Source organism: Panthera pardus, unplaced genomic scaffold (assembly GCF_024362965.1).
Source record: "Panthera pardus isolate Hobbes unplaced genomic scaffold, ASM2436296v1 HiC_scaffold_1, whole genome shotgun sequence".
Classification (NCBI taxonomy): domain Eukaryota; kingdom Metazoa; phylum Chordata; class Mammalia; order Carnivora; family Felidae; genus Panthera; species Panthera pardus.
The window spans coordinates 74,905,462-74,919,782 of NW_026526654.1; the positions used below are offsets into that span (position 1 = coordinate 74,905,462).

The window sequence follows — 14,321 nt, forward strand, 5'->3', positions numbered from 1 at the left end:
TTCAAGATTGTCCTTGATGGTATTACTTATCCTGAGTGTAAATATTTGCTGAGGGGTAGCATTTGTTGACATCCATGGGACTTACACAAGTTCCCGTATGATGCCCAGGATGGATTAAGACTCTGTTACTTGAAACTCTGAAAAGAAAGATTTAAGAAACTTTTTAGTGTATGAGCATATATCACATGTTTTATAAAAAGTAAACCTGTGTCTCCAGTCAGAAAGGTGCAGTCCTCTTTTGAAATATGAATGCAATTCTTTGTCCATTTAGACCATAGAAGGAATCCAGGTGAATGGAAGCCATTTATTCCAATGGATAAAACTAGGAATGAATAAAAAAAATGGTAACAAAGAAAAAGTAGGTCAAAACTGTTCTTAAAAATTATCAATATTTTTTCAATGTACCACAGGCACTACTAAGAAAGGAGGTAACGTGACAGGAAATTTTTTATTTTGCCTGCACCCCGTACTCGTAATCAAGTCTGTCATCATTCTGGACTGTGTTTAAAGAGCTCTTTTACCCCTGATACATATTATCCAAGTCTATAACTCTTTCTCCCAATACCTCATTCCTTCCTCTCCAATCGAACCCCATTGGATTTAAGCGGATTTCAGCTTCATTACAGAAAAGCTTATAAATGGTTACAGCTGTCTAAGAGGAAAAGGGTTGCATTAACAGCAGTGAGCATCCCAGTAAAGAATGAATGACTACTTACAATGGTGATGTTGGAGAGATTTGTTTATAAGTTTGACTTACCCTTCTATAATTCCAAAATTCCATTATGCCTTAGAAGATGAGTAATCTACATTATAATGTCGAACCAGTCTAGAATTGAAGATTTTTATATAACTATGTTACCAACAATATTCCAGCAGCTAATTTACTGGCATTAAGAAGACCTTATTTCCATAAAACAGTCTTCCGATCCTACTCAATAAATAATTACTGACCACATACCAATTTACACAACAAGAGAATAATAGAAACCTATTATATAAAGCAAACCAGTAACATAGAGATGAAGTCAAAATAATTCCACTCAGAGAAATATAAATGTTAGATTAATTTTCTTCCCACAGGGGGCCAGGGACAGAATTTAATTTATATTTTGATGCCCTCTTTTCTCCAGGTCTCCTTTTGAATTGCTCTTTCATTTTCTATACCTTCATACCAAGATTTTCAAACAGGTCTCTGCATCATATTTCAGAATGTATTGTCTAATTGTATGCTTTCTTAGTAAACTAGCAGCCAGTTACAGAATTATTTTAGTGCCTCAAAGCAAAATTCTATAGCAAGCTTAATGTAACTCTCCTGATACCTGGAATCCTCTCAGGCCCAACCAACCTCCCCCAAAAGCCCTTCCAATTGGAAAACATGGTTAGTACAAAATTTCTCCATATTGCCTGTGGGAAACAATACTGATGTGCTATCACAGAGGGAAAATTTTGCAACAAGACGTACTGGAATTACACTTTTACTTTAGGAGAGTGTGAAACTTACTTATTCAAGGAGTCTTATTGTAGGTTATCATTTCAGCTTATTGCTGACATCTGACATTCAGGTTTCTTTTATCCAGGGTTCTGAACATTTGACGTATCATGAGTGGAGGGATGAGAACGCATATTCTCTTGGATAGGAATCGCATAGTGTAACATTAAGAGACTTCAGTTACTCTCGGTAAAATCAGAAGAATAATTCTGGCAATACTTTTGTTTCTTATATGTGTTTAACCTATTACAGCTAGATTAGTAATATTTGTTTCCAATAGGGGCTGCTTTCACCCAGTGGCTATCGGATGCGCGACCTAGACAAGTTCATCATCGTGTGAAGTATGTAATGAAGAAACAATAAAGCACAAATGTTTTTCTTTTCTGCTTCGTTTCAAGAGTTAGGAAAACTTGCCAGAAGTAGATTTATGTTAACTCTATCTATTCCTTAATATTTTAAAAAATAAGTGAAGTGGGAGGTATCTCCCAGTTTAGTAGGATTGCAAGGAAAATGTAGTCTCTTCGTGTTTTGTCAGCAATCAGAATTCTTATTTCATATTTTGTACAAGTTTTAAATCTATCCAACATCTGTTTTTGATCAACAGCCATTACTGCCTTAAAATTATCAAACTTACATCTACATTTGTTCCTGGTGAAAAATAATAACCTTTCTTTCAGTTCTGATGTGAGCTAAATGTGATAAGATGTAATAAGATCAAACAATGATCTCATTGAGCACAGGGACATATACTCTGAAAGGGATGAATGGCAGAATATTCCTTAAAACCCAGACAAAAGCATTTTCCATAAACCCCTCCAACTTACAAAAGAATAAAACTGAAATATGAACATGCAAGGAGTCAGCTATTAAGGGGAAATATAAATTATTTAAAAATAAAAATAGATATCTTCTTCAGAATGAGAAGTAAAAGATGCTTGATGTGTTCAGTAAACATAACAAAAGTGCATTTTAGCTGCCAAATTGAAGTTGCTGATGTTTTTTGGAGAGAGCTCAGATTCCCAGGTTATACAGTGCTCCCTCCCACGACTCTGACATGTATATAAACTCTGAGCTCTCCAAAGCCCACTGCCAGTTCTCTTCGTGGACTAACTGTAACGGAGAGACTAAAGATGATTCCTTTCTTACCCATATTTTCTCTACTCTTGCTGGTTGTTGTTAACTCTGCAAATGCCAATGGCCATTATGACAAGATCTTGGCTCATAGCCGAATCAGGGGCCGGGATCAGGGGTAAGTCAGTAGTTCAGTTTTATAATTTTTTTTTCTTAGCTTGTTTTATGTGTAAGTATACATAAAGTTCCTTATATATGCCTCAGGTTTTTTTTTCTATTTACTAAAAAGTAACAATAAAAATGAGTATTCTGTGATTTATAAATGTGTTTTCAACTTTAAAAATTTCTGTCAAGGTAATTTTCATGTAATTGCTTTTTATGAAGCATTACATAATTTTAATCTAATTGACAACATTTAACGGGACATTTATTTATTATTTTATTTATTTGTATTTTTGTTTCCTTCCAAAAACCTGAAATGAGGTTTCCAAAGTTAAAAATATATATGGTTAGGGTTCTCATTAAGTAAGTATCTCATTAAGTAAGTTATCTTTGAAATATCTCACATAATGTTAAGGAAATTTTCATTTAAATTATGTATGAAAATAAAATAATGAGTAATAGAACTAGCTCTTTGAATATTTTAAAGCATTTAAGAATGCTTTTAAATTCTGCATTCTGTAAAATTTGCAAAAGTAACATATTTCTTGGAATCAATCCAACTACAACTTAGCATTTTTAAAGTTACCAGGCATAATTTAGTAACTTAACCAACCATTTATAATTTTTTTTTTGAAATGGATCTTGGCACTCTTCTAATGTCTCAGAGAGATTTTCACAATGCTCAAATGTTCCTTTGCTTTACAGTGCAAATAAAACTTCCATCTCTTTAAGAGAGAAAAACACTTAAAATCCTGGCACAGGATGTTCTGATCTATTTCCACTCAAAGACATAGATTTTCCTTTGTGCAGCCATATTATTCAAGTTAATTTTAATACTTATTTACTTCTGTGATTACTCACCTAGAAAATGACAGAATGCGGTGTTTTTTGACATAGGAAAACTTGTCTCTTTTGCTTTCTGATTCCTCACTATTCCAGAGTCCATTGTTCCAGATTAGAATCCCAAATGAGCACATGTTTGATTTAGGAAGGGTCAGTAGATTATCTTACTACTAGAAATAATAAGACACACATGACAACAAAACTAAGTTGAACTTAATGCTGCTTGAATATTCCTACTAAATTAACTTTTGAAATGCTGGTGTTCTCCTCTCAAGGATGTATAATTTCCTCTCTCTTTTTTCTCTCCCATAGAATTTAGTTTTTCTAATGATTCAGTACGATTGAATCAAGAAGTAGATTTTTGCAAGACTAGAATCACATCTTTGAAAATTGAGTCCACATGTTAACTTTTTTTCTGAATCATCTGACCTGAAGGTATGAAACACTGGTTGTCGTTAGGACACTAACTCTCTTTCCTTCCCTCTGTCTTCCAGCCCAAATGTCTGTGCCCTTCAACAGATTTTAGGCACCAAAAAGAAATACTTCAGCACTTGTAGGAACTGGTACCAAGGTGCCATCTGTGGAAAGAAAACGTAAGTCTCATCTTTTCCTTAATGTCCCAGTCCCCAAAGCAACACTACGCCTTTCCTTGGACACATGCACCATTTTTCTTGAAAATATTCTCCCAAATTGAAAGCTTTAAAAACAAAAAAATATATATATCATAAAGGTGAATAAATGAATTCTCCCTGGATTTCTCCCTCTGCTAGTGCGCCTCTCATGAGCCTTGAATCTATGTGTCACAGAGGTCCAAAAGAGGTCGATGGCAACCACATTGCCATGTAATTTGGTATGGAATCAGTGGGAGACTATGGCATTTCTACCCTGGTTTGGCCCTCTTTTTTAGGCAAGACACTTAACCTCTATGCCTCACTTTATAAAAATGGTTTCCTCAGTTTCCTCATTTTATATAAAAAAAATGGGCCAGAAAAACAAACTGATCTAAAATATCAGGATTTTTGAAGCACTAATTAATGTTTCCCTACAATCACTTGGAAATTATCTGAATTACTCCAGTTTACCTAAAAGATTTCATCAACACTTGAAGTTGGAAAGAACTTAAGTTTCGTCTCTTCATTTAATCCAATTATTCCATCCCAAACTGCCAGATCCCCAGAGGTCCACAAAGGTGATAAAGCCCATCATTGTATTTACTATTTCCATAGCCAAAAAGACAATCACTCTTTACTTAGAAGAAAATATTTTTTATTACTTGATAAACATGCATAGTGGTTTAATCTATCAATAAACCTTGGTAGGAAAATACAATCCTGAGCATATATACAAGTTGAGAGTTACTCGAGTGGTCTAATTCTTCATTTTAAAAGGAAGGAGCTGAGTCATAGAAAGAGCAAGTTGCTGTATCACAAAGATTAGTGATACCATTCCCAATCAAGAAAAGAGTGCTTCCTATTAATTTGGACTCCACTCTTGATGAAGGATGCCTTGAGAATTAAATATCTGAATGAGAACCTGCTTAGTAGATCATCATTAAACTTCAGGTGGAAGATTGGGGGATTGTTAAAAACTTCTTCCTAACTTAATAGTATTGGTACAAATACTAAATATGGCATCACTTAACTTCTTGGAGCCTTTGTTTCTTTACCTGTGAATGTCGATTTTATACTTACAGAGTTTCTGGGGGTGGGGGGTGGGTAGAATGATTTGATGATTGTGAAATTGCTAAGTAACTCACAATGTCAATTGTCCTTAAGTGTAAACTACTTTAACAAATGGATATATGTGGGTGGGAAAAGGGGTTGTAACCAGATCCCTACCTAAAATACATTAAGATTGGGGCGCCTGGGTGGCTCAGTCGGTTAAGCGTCTGACTTCGGCTCAGGTCATGATCTCGCGTTCGTGAGTTCAAGCCCTGCGTCGGGCTGTGTGCTGACGGCTCAGAGCCTGGAGCCTGTTTCAGATTCTGTGTCTCCCTCTCTCTCTGACCCTCCCCCGTTCATGCTCTGTGTCTCTCTGTCTCAAAAATAAATAAAGGTTAAAAAAAATTAAAAAAAAAAATAAAATACATAAGATTATCTTTATTTCCAGATAAAAATCATATATTCAATGTATATAACCTTAGCTGGACTCTACTTCCCCATGGGAACTAAGTCTAGGACACCACAGGAGTTTGCTGCCTCTTCCTATTCATTTGCTTAATAGAGTTTCAACTGATTTGATAGAGTTACTTTTTGGCCTGGATCTAATTCCTACTTGTTTGCAGACATCTGCTAGATTTGTGAGTCATTCACACAATTACAATGCAAATCAGTGATTGCGATGATCTTGGACATAATGCAGGCTGGGCCCCAACTGGGAACTCCAAAACTCTGGATTCTCCTTCCTTTGTTCACATTCTTGGTTACCATGAGGCATATTTGGAATGCACACCAACTACATAAGAAAGGACCTGCTGTCTGAAATATTCAGGGGATATCTTTACTGCATTCTTCCTGAAAGTTAGGAAAGTATGATGTAATCTCACTTTAACCATCTAAACGCGGTTAGAGATGCCAAGGCTTGTGCAAAGGTCATGCCAACATTCTTTCTTGCTCTCCATTAAAAAAAAAAAAATCCCGTTTCGAAGCCTGGCTTTTTATCAGAAACATAACAGTGTCTCCTTTGTTATACTATATTAGCTTATTCCCCCAAGTAGCTTCATTTTCACAACCACATTTACATTTGTGCTCTGATATAAATATAAATGCTAGCTGCTAGTTTCAAATAATCAAATAAATCAATAACATTGACAAGAGGAATGTCTGTTTTGCCATCTGCTTGCAGCTGCTAAAATATCCAGAGGCATCTTTAGGACTCTTTGTATCAGTTGACAGAAATGCTTGTCTTCTCATTGAACAGTTGCTTTGCAGATTTGAAGGAAATAATTGGGCAGGTCTAATGATAAACATGAATTTCCTAAGTTTAAGATATTTTCCATAATATATATTGGCTGAATAATATAGTGTTTTGTAGTCTTCCTTTCAGCTTCCATTTTCATGAGATTTTTAGATACTATTCAGAAAATGAGGATAGATTTTCCACTTTCAGAGATGTGCACAGTTATGATTCTTTTTTACTCTTGTTTCATTCTACCAACCATGTGAGAGATTTAAGTTTTGTGTAGAATAAATGATCTCCTGAAAAAACCTCCTTTTCTGTTTTTAAAATATCAACTCACATAACCATATTGTTCAACTATCAGTTTAAATTGCAACTGATTATTTTAGAATTTTGTTCCATCTGGTGAACTGTCTACGGTAAGGCTAATCTTTGGTTCATATTAGCAAGTGTTATAGAAATTTTTGTTACTTTAACAATTTCCTCTTCTATTCACTATTTTACGTCAAGTCCGTACTATCAATATTGGACCAATAAATATGTGTCTCAGTTTTTTAATCATGTATAATATATGCTAAAGCTAACGTGGAAACATTCTGAATCAGTCCTTTGGCATCCAAGTATTCAAATTTATTTATATGGGGATGTTAGTGAATAAATTATTTCAGAGGCCATGCTAGGAATTGCCTAAGGTTCCCATATAGTTTCCATATGTTTCTAATACCAACTATTCTTGAAATTATTTTGAAATTGAAGAACAATTTGAAATTGGCATTCCCCACTTAAATTTGTCCATGTCTTATCTGTCAACTATCTTTAAGTTAATATTCCATGCCAGAAACATTTCTTTCATTCGTGTTTCATATTTTACTGCATATATGGGTATGAATAAATAATGTTACATTGTACTTTTTAAATTGACATCAAGAAAATAGAGAAATAGGATTCTTTATTTTTTTATTTTTTTTTAACATTTATTTATTTTTGGGACAGAGAGAGACAGAGCATGAGCGGGGGAGGGGCAGAGAGAGAGGGAGACACAGAATCAGAAGCAGGCTCCAGGCTCTGAGCCATCAGCCCAGAGCCCGATGCAGGGCTGGAACTCACGAACCGCGAGATCGTGATCTGAGCTGAAGTCGGACTCGTAACCGACTGAGTCACCCAGGCGCCCCTGAGAAATAGGATTCTAAGATGACAAACAGGGCCACAAATCATGGATAATCACTTAATGGACCTGGCTTCAATTTGAAAAGCTTATTTACTTTTTAAGCTATATAAGATAATTTCTTATATCATTAATATTCTCCTTTTTTCTTTTATTGTAATTTCTATCATTCTAAGAAAATATGACCTTTCTCTTAAATATATTCTTTCATTTACTCATACTTCTTGAGTACAATTATCACAACTAGAAAAAAGCCAAAATAAAATATCTGAACTAGTTAATGCATGCTTAATTACTAAATTGCAAGATAACCAGCTTATAAGTAATTATTTTAAATTGCATGACATGGAATTTATCAATTAAAAATTACAAAATGGTCTATATGCCCTCTTCAGTGATAATATTCCCTCATCTCCAATTTTTGTTTTGTGCATTCACCTTCATATTTCTATTGAGAGGAAACAGAGAATTATGTAAAATTTTAATTAAAAATATTACTGGGTGCCTGGGTGGCTCAGTCAGTTGAGTGTCTGACTTTGGCTCAGGTCATAATCTCACGGTTCGTGAGTTCGAGCCCCATGTCTGCTCGGTGCTCACAGCTCACAGAGCCTGGAGCCTGCTTCTGATTCTCTCTCCCTCTCTCTCTGCTCCTCCCCCACTCGTGCTCTGTTTCTCTCTCTCTCAAAAATAATAATAAATAAAAATATTTTAAAAAATAGATTACCTATGCTAGAATCTGAAGAAGACCAGAAAATGTCAAATGGAATTTGATAAAATGAAGATCAGGATTATATTTTTAATAAAGTAAAAAAATAAAAGAAATTAGATAGATGATTTCAGGTTACTATTTTCCCACAAAATATAGTAATTTATACAAAGTTGATTTGGATACATCTTTGCTGATTTTTCTGGTTTGTTGCCTTAATTATGCCTTATATAATTTAATACACTTTGTTAACTATGAACAGAATAGCATTTTCTTGAATATTGTATTGTCTTTGAAAACAATACAATACACTGGATTAAATAAATTAAGGACTGTATTTAGTATAATCAAACTAATTACTGGCAATTCAAATGTAAAATAGCATTATTTTAGTTAGCAGTAGAATAGCTTTTATTGATTGAAAGAGGTTAATATATTTCCTGATGTTTCTAGTTTCTAATAACCTTATACTAATAAACATTTCTGACCGTTTATAGTTTACGAAGTGATTCCCAATGCATCATTTTATTTGAGACTCACAACTAGCTTGTGAGTAGGTGTCAGGGATACTATATCCATGTTAAATAGCTGGAGAAACTGACACTTGAATTTGTTAAATTACTTGCTCAAAGTCACACATCCACCAAGTATAGAACTGGGAACCATAAACCCCATTTTTCTGCCTCAAGATCCTGGAACTTTTCTATAATGCCATGACGTTGTATAGAGAAATCAAAGTAATGTAAATAACTTGATATCAGGAAATAAACAATTCTAGAGTCTCAAAAGTCATCACAGTAAGTGGTATGTTTCTGCTAAGATTATAACAAAATGAATTCTATGTAGTTCCCCATTTTAATATTAATTTTCTTCTGACCTACAGGACAGTGTTATATGAATGTTGCCCTGGTTATATGAGGATGGAAGGAATGAAAGGCTGCCCAGCAGGTAAAATTTCAATTACTGAAATAAATGAGGAGCTTGTCTTGTGTGAAGAAAGAGATTTGAGGTAGCTTAGCCTGTAGAGAACCCAATTTTGTGTATGAGTGCATGTGCGTGTGTGTGTATGTGTGTGTACTTAGCACCATAATAAATCCAAGATAAACCACCAATATCTTTGTGTTAATCATGAATTTGTCATGGTGATAAAGTATTAAAACCTACTGCTCATGCATTGAATGTTGGACCAGACAATAGGAGCTTGATCGTAACTTCAAATTAGTTCAATTTTCCTTCAAGAATGAAAATCCTCTCTACAAAATCCTTGTCTTTGAATTTGTTTACAAACATGGAGTGGACTAGTTGGAAAGGCATAATCTCTAATTGAACAGCTCTGATCTTATAACATCCCTCATATTGAAAGCTGGTTTCCTATAACTGCCAACTGGAGAAAAAAGTTGATCTATTTCCTCTTTGAAACAACTTCGAAAAAATGTTCATATATTTAATACCAATCATCACATACTTCCTCCACTATCCTCCTTTCCCCAACAGACTCTTCTCTTCTCTGGGCTAAGCATCCCCAGTTCTTCTAATGTAACATAAACTTTGGAGCTGTCACCATCATGGACACCAACACATAAAAAGCCTCTAGTCCAGTCATCTTTTCTCTGAATCTGATCCCAGACTGGTGTCTGCAATCTATGTGGGTCCCAGCATCTGAGAGAATATCATCAAGACAAATTCTTCACTTTTGGGGGCCCCTGAACTTTGGTTACTGTCATTGGTAACCACATGCTATCATCAGCTCCTAATGAATTTATGATCAGTTAAAAATTGATTACAGTTCTTTCTATCGAGTTGGGCATTTCTCTAGGATTTGTTTTTCAACTTCAAGTCTGGCCTATCTGACTATGAATACTATCAAGTCAGCTCTTTTTCTAGGATTTATATTTTCAGCTTGGGCGTAAAGATATACATGGAACTCTGTTACATTTAACTTGTTAATCTTGACTCATTTTCCTCATCCTTTTGGAGTCTTTTAAATTCTGATTTTATAATTTGATTATTAACTGTGTCACCCAGTCTTGATATATTCACAAATGTAATAACCACTTCTCCTATGGTATTATTCAAATAAGATAGGGTCAAAAAATGAATAAATAGGCTGTACCAAATTTCAGGTTGATATTCATATATTAATATTTCTTCTGAAGTTCAGGAAAAATACTCTGGAAGTGTTAGATACTTCCATCTATTTCCTTCCTGAAATTATGCTGAAAAGAAGCAGGTCTATGTATTTCTTTTAGAAATCCAAATCTATAAAAATTAATAACCCAACACCTAACAATATTATACCATTTAAGAGCCTTAAGCCAACATAAAAGAAAATATTACCTTTGGCCATTCTTTTAGTGAGAAGTGAAGAGCATATTCTTCTGTTCAGTGAATCAGAAATATTTATTGGTACTTATAATTGAACTATTATTGACATAAGAGGAGTCAAACCTACATAGAGTAAGTGTTATACCAAGATGATAATTTAAAATTCATTTTCCCTCAACATGAAAGATATATGAAATAATAGTTTTCAGTGGTGTTTTATCATCTAGCACTTAAGTGACAATCTTTGTATAAAACTGATCATTCATGCAGAGAATTTTATTGCTAAAATTTTCAGTTAAATGTATTGAGGAACTTAGTATAAAGTTCAAATGATTGTGAAATAATATCCTTGAAATATTATTCTAAGATCTTGATTTCTTGATTATTTCAGTTATGCCTATTGACCATGTTTACGGCACTCTGGGCATCGTGGGAGCCACCACAACACAACGCTATTCTGATGTCTCAAGACTGAGGGAAGAGATTGAAGGAAAGGGATCATTTACTTATTTTGCACCGAGTAATGAGGCTTGGGACAACTTGGATTCTGTAATTCACTATTTTTATTAATACAATTATTTTTATTGTAGTTATTCCATTTGAATGGATTTATTAACTTGGAAATTAATAGAAATTTTATATCTTTTTATAATAGATACATGAGGATACATGAAAGGATGAGTTACTAAATGTAAGGAGTAAAGTATTTTAATACATCCATAAGTGGAATAACTTACCCAGTAGGTTCATAGACCAATTAAGAAAGGGAAAACCAAGAGTGGACTGAACTGGTGTTTGTCATTATTCTATTTTACTCCCATCCTCTTTCTTTTTTGATGGGAAGAGATTTATTGAGTTTTAGATGACATATCTAATAGAACAGTAAGTTAAGAAGCCTAGTGGAATTTAAAATTTATTATAAAGGCATATTCTAGAGATGCAATTAATTACTTTTAATTATATGTAAATATATATGGCTGCTCAGACATTGACATATGTATATATGTGTAGGAATATTTAAATGAAATATTGTAAATAATGCATTTGATTTTCACATTTTGTGCATAATCTGCTTTATAATACACTAAATTTCTAATCTGTAAAATTAGTATAGAAATATATTTTTACTTTCTATTTGATATGAAGATGAATTGATAATTACCACTAGAGTCAAATATTTAGTAAAACTTAGGCATATTCCTCTAGATATTATCTTGATACATTAACTATATGTTTAATTGCTTGCGATATGGAACTCTCTCTTCTGGTTGTCTTTGACCTCATCTCTTAACCACCCTTCTGGTTCTTTTTGCTGACTCCTCTTCTTCCTTCCTTAAGAATGGGTCTTATTAAAGTCTCTACTAGGAATTAGACTCTGTTCTTTATATATACTTCTGATGACTTCAACTATGACTTTAGCGTGTATAACCACGAAATCTGTTTCTGTAGTTGCTCTCCTTGGAAACCCAGGAGAGTATTTCTAATGTCCATTTTAATATCTCCCCTTAGCTACACTGCTGCATCTTTAAACAAAAAGATATCTAAGAGAATGCTATTTTCTTTCTTCACATAAACATTTGCTTTTCTGCTGGCTTCCCCCAGTCCCCACCCCCCCCCCCATAATTGGGAGTATCAATCTTAGTATTCAGGCTTGAAAATTGCTAGTCATCTTATTTCTGTTCTAATTCTTACAAACTATTATTAGTTACCTATATCTCAATTTTCATCCTCCTAATTGATACCTCCTTTTTGCTATGCATTATCCCTATATTAACCTTCCTAAAGCCCAGTTTAAACATTATATTCCAATGCCACAAAATCTTCGGTGGCCCTTTGTTGCCAGTTTAGTTTATACTTTAGTCGGGCATTAAAGTCTTCCACATTATTGTCCCACATACTTTTCTAAAATTCTTTCTTAATATTATCTAAGAAAGATAAAAGTATGTGCTAACCAAACTGGACAGCATCGGTTCTCCCAACTTTTACCCTATGTCAGCAACTGGACTGAGAACGATCACTACCGTTCTTACCCTGTCTACCCTTCAAGATCCATTACCAAGCCTTGAATGGCTGCTCTTCCTCATTTGACCCCTAGCAGCATTTTTTTCTCCTTCTATTCTTTATATTACTATGTTTATTTTTTTTAACATTTATTTATTTTCAAGAGACAGAGGGAGACAGAGTGTGAGTGGGGGAGGGGCAGAGAGAGAGGGAGGCACGGAATCGTAAGCGCGCTCCAGGCTCTGAGCTGTCAGCGCAGAGCCCAACATGGGGCTCGAACCCACTAACCATGAGATCATGACCTGAGCTGAAGTCAGACGCTTAACCAACTGAGGCAGGTGCCCCTTACTATGTTTATTTTTAACTGCCCCTTTTCATAAGTACCTTAAAGATAGAGACTTTCCCATAGAGCCATATACAGTATCATGTAATATAGGATATACATATGTTACACATATATAGGATATATATTGGATTAAAAAAAAGGTACAGTATGGTTGAATTCTTGAATTTGATATGAAATAAACATAACATCCTCATTAAAATGTAAATGTTGTACAAAAATATAATGCCATTTTTGTTTTGTTTTGTTTACCATTTAAAATATTTCAAATGTCTGATAATTTCATATTGCCCTAAGCCTTTAATTTACATCAAGTTTGTCTCTTCATCAAATCTTTATTTAAAAAATTTTTTTGTCACTATCAATGTCCAAGCACTCTATCAGATTCAGGAGCCTTAACTCAGTACCTGAATTTACAAAATTACTTAATCAATTGAAATAATATAATTTTAATTATGTTGATTTGACTTTAATCATCTGGGAAATGCAATGAGAAAGTAACAAGAGAGTAAGAAATAGTGTGATTATAAGTATTTTAATGATGAACCTCAATAAAATAAACTTCTACTATTTCAATTTTTTCCTAGGATATCCGTAGAGGTTTGGAGAGCAATGTAAATGTTGAATTATTGAATGCTTTACATAGCCACATGGTTAATAACAGAATGTTGACCAAGGACTTAAAAAATGGCATGATTATTCCCTCAATGTATAACAATTTGGGACTTTTCATTAACCATTATCCTAATGGGGTAAGTTTCATTAATAAAAAGTACATTTCTGAGTAATAGCACCCTTAATTTTTTCTATACCTTTTATATAATATTCACAGAAACAGTAAAATGTTAGTGACTGTAAGTACTATATTATGCCTTTTCCCCACATTTATAGCATGTAAATTTCTGATTCTGTGGCTGATTTCTACTTGAGAGTGATCGTGAGGAAGAAATTAAATTCACAGTTGACTGATAGCAGACTTAGATGTTCTTAATAAAGGAGATTTTAGTAGTTGATGTGTTTTAAAAATAACAACCTAAGAAAAAATAGTAAATAAGAGTTTATCAAAAAATAATCACAGAATAAGTATTCCTTTATTCATCCTCTAACTACTCTACTGATTTATGTTCTTGTGTATTTAGAGAAAAGTCTTTGTGGGAAACTTCCAGCAGGGTCATAGGGCTCTTTCAACAAATTTCCAGGGATGAAAAGGGTCAACAGTGAGGCAATAATTAGGAAATCACTGCAATAGAACTGATTATATTTGTTCAATAATTATTTCTCTCTCTCAGAACTTATTTTAGGACCGATAGACTTTTTT

At 33.9% G+C, this 14,321-nt stretch overlaps 1 protein-coding gene across 7 annotated transcripts in view; it reads left to right on the plus strand.

Moving 5' to 3' along the window:
- Positions 1-2,564: 2,564 nt before the first annotated feature.
- POSTN (periostin) overlaps positions 2,565-14,321 on the plus strand; it is a 35,759-nt gene continuing 24,002 nt past the window's right edge. For 6 of the 7 annotated variants that reach the window (XM_019447703.2, XM_019447705.2, XM_019447706.2 and 3 more), the window contains exons 1-5: positions 2,565-2,738; positions 4,060-4,158; positions 9,218-9,282; positions 11,051-11,208; positions 13,591-13,755. In XM_019447703.2, coding sequence (XP_019303248.1) covers positions 2,620-2,738; positions 4,060-4,158; positions 9,218-9,282; positions 11,051-11,208; positions 13,591-13,755 — 606 coding nt within the window. In that variant the 5' untranslated portion in view covers positions 2,565-2,619. The remainder of the gene's footprint in view (positions 2,739-4,059; positions 4,159-9,217; positions 9,283-11,050; positions 11,209-13,590; positions 13,756-14,321) is intronic. The other variant, XM_019447710.2, reaches the window with a different exon arrangement.